The following is a 2,382-nucleotide window of genomic DNA, read 5'->3' as shown; positions in this document are numbered from 1 at the left end:
CCAAGCAACCTGACTGCAGTCTGAGACTCACTCTTCTTTCTCACTTACTCTCTGACTCCCTGGAAGTAAATACACAATCCACAGTTAGTAAAGTTGTAAACAAATGGTATTTATAATGCTATTATTCTTTCCCATTTTAAAATATTGAATGGTACTACAATTAATATATTTCTTCATTTATTTTTCATGGCTCTTAAATTGAACTTTCAGACCCACAAACCTGAATAACATTGTGTAGACTCCCTTGGACCTCTCTGAGCGAAGAGCCAGCACCTAAGTTTCTCTTAGTTGCATTCACTTTTTTAAAGAAAATTGACATGGAAGAATGGAGAAACGATATGTCCAGGATTTAAAACTAATATAAAGAAATAAATGCCAGAATTTAGAATTTAAAAATACATTTCAATAGTTCATTCATATTTATTCTCCTAAATTTTCTCAAGGATACTACAAGGAAAGGCTTACTAAACTCCTTCAGATATGTCCTTTATTCTTTTGTACACTAATTTGTGTCAAAGAAATAAAATTCAGAATCTTAGTTCATTACATGGAATGTTACAGGTTTAATTTTAATCATTCTGATTTGGAAAAGTAGAGTACAAGGTGTTTTTCCTGTGGAATCAAATAAGGGATGTGTAAGTACAAACCCAAAGTAGTTCCTTTTAAGGTTTATTTGTTTTTAGTAAGAATTATTGGAAAGGTGTTTTTAAAATAAAATGAAGAAAGAATCTTCAAAAAAAAACTAAGTATCTCAAGATCACAGAGATAAATGGCAGAGTTGCTGTTGGATTTCAGACGTTTCTGGCTCTGAGGTCATGCTATTTGCAATACAATTGGGTTTTAATGTTATATTTATCAAAGACCATTGCACATGAATTTAAGTGTTCAGATCAAATTGAAGCATAATTTAGTTATTTCACATTTGGAAATCTTGCACATGTATGACCAGTTCTTTTCCCCACGATGTATCTGAAGTGAGTCTCTTTTTGATTCTCCCAATTTAAAATAAGAAGCTACTCAAGAGACAAGTTTATTATTGAGGAATTCTCTCTCAAGACTTCACCAGTGACAATTAGTTTGATGGCTTTTCGAAACCAAGGATAAAAGAAAGCATAAATCAAGGGATTCATTGCTGAGTTATAGTAGGCAATCCAAACTAATATTTCATAAACATACGTGGGTGTGATGAAACCCAGGAAGGCATCGATGATGGAATCAATGAAGTACGGTAACCACGATATCAGAAATGCTATCACTGTGATTCCCAGCGTTTTGGCTGCTTTTCTCTCCCTCTTGGCCACTCTGTCTTTGTAGCTCTCTGACGATTTTGCTGTTTCATTGCTCATGCTTTCAATTTTCCTAGCCTGTTGTTTAGCGATGAGGAAAATCTTGGAGTAAACTGTTACCATCACAAGCATGGGCACAAAAAATAATAGAAAATCTATCAAAACCCAACTCTGATTCACTGCAATTTGACAGCCTCCCACACAGGTGAGAGCACTTACTAGCTCCTCCAGCCCAACTTCATTTGCCCCAGTATAGAGAAGGGAAAAGCTGTAAATAATTGAAAAGAGCCAGGAGAAGGCAATACAGATGCCAGAAACAGATGCAGTGAACTTGGTTGGATAGATCAGAGGGTCTGTAACAGCCATGTATCTGTCAATGGAGATGAAGCACAAGTGGTAGATAGACGCATAACAGAATGACCCCTCGAAACAAGAGTGGAATTTACAGTAGCTGTCCCCAAAATACCAGCAGCTCTCCACTGACCTGACCATGCTGAAGGGCATCACAGTCACTCCTACCAAGAAGTCAGCACAGGCCAAAGAGGCGACCAAAAAATTGGCTGGAGAATACAATTGCTTGAAATGAAGAATTGAAATCATCACCAGCAGGTTTCCAAAAACAGCCAGCACAACCCCAAAGCCAAACACTGCATACAGAATCAGGCGGGGGCCTGGAGAGTAGGGAATTTTGATACAGGACGTGTTCAAGTTCTCATAGCACAGCTGGACTGCTGAAGGAGAGGTCAGATCGCCGCTCATGACTTTCTGTTTTCATACGTGGGAAAACTGTCATCCTCTACAGCCAAGTTTATTATTCCAGTTTTTGAAAATCTCAACAACAACCAAAAAGATATAAAATAGGTCAATAATTGTTAGTACACTTTGTCCCTTTTTCTTTGTACTTACAAATCCTTATTTTCATGTTTGGAAACTGAATCATATCCTCATCTCATAAAATTATTTCCTTTCTAACTTACAAGCAACCAACTTTCATTATTATGGAAAAGGCTATTTACTAATATTTTTAAAATATTTATCTGCTTTGCCCAGTTCCTCACATCTGAGAAGTGCTTCTCTTCAAAAAGAATGATCTGTT

General features: G+C 36.6%; 1 protein-coding gene across 1 annotated transcript; it reads right to left on the bottom strand.

The window, feature by feature from the left end:
- Positions 1–885: 885 nt before the first annotated feature.
- On the bottom strand, positions 886–2,060 carry LOC107153097 (trace amine-associated receptor 7a). The gene has a single exon (XM_015498602.2). It carries the CDS (start codon positions 2,043–2,045, stop codon positions 1,014–1,016), a length of 1,032 nt encoding a protein of 343 aa, XP_015354088.1. The 5' UTR covers positions 2,046–2,060; the 3' UTR covers positions 886–1,013.
- Positions 2,061–2,382: the final 322 nt, after the last annotated feature.

The sequence above is a fragment of the Marmota marmota genome, unplaced genomic scaffold, assembly GCF_001458135.2.
Source record: "Marmota marmota marmota unplaced genomic scaffold, marMar, whole genome shotgun sequence".
Classification (NCBI taxonomy): domain Eukaryota; kingdom Metazoa; phylum Chordata; class Mammalia; order Rodentia; family Sciuridae; genus Marmota; species Marmota marmota.
The sequence above is the reverse complement of the archived record's forward strand: the minus strand, read 5'-3'. Positions and strand labels throughout refer to the sequence as shown.

What these genes read in the sequence shown, in the direction of transcription:
- LOC107153097 (XM_015498602.2), bottom strand. Translation starts at nt 2,045, where the DNA reads ATGAGCGGCGATCTGACCTCTCCTTCAGCAGTCCAGCTGTGCTATGAG.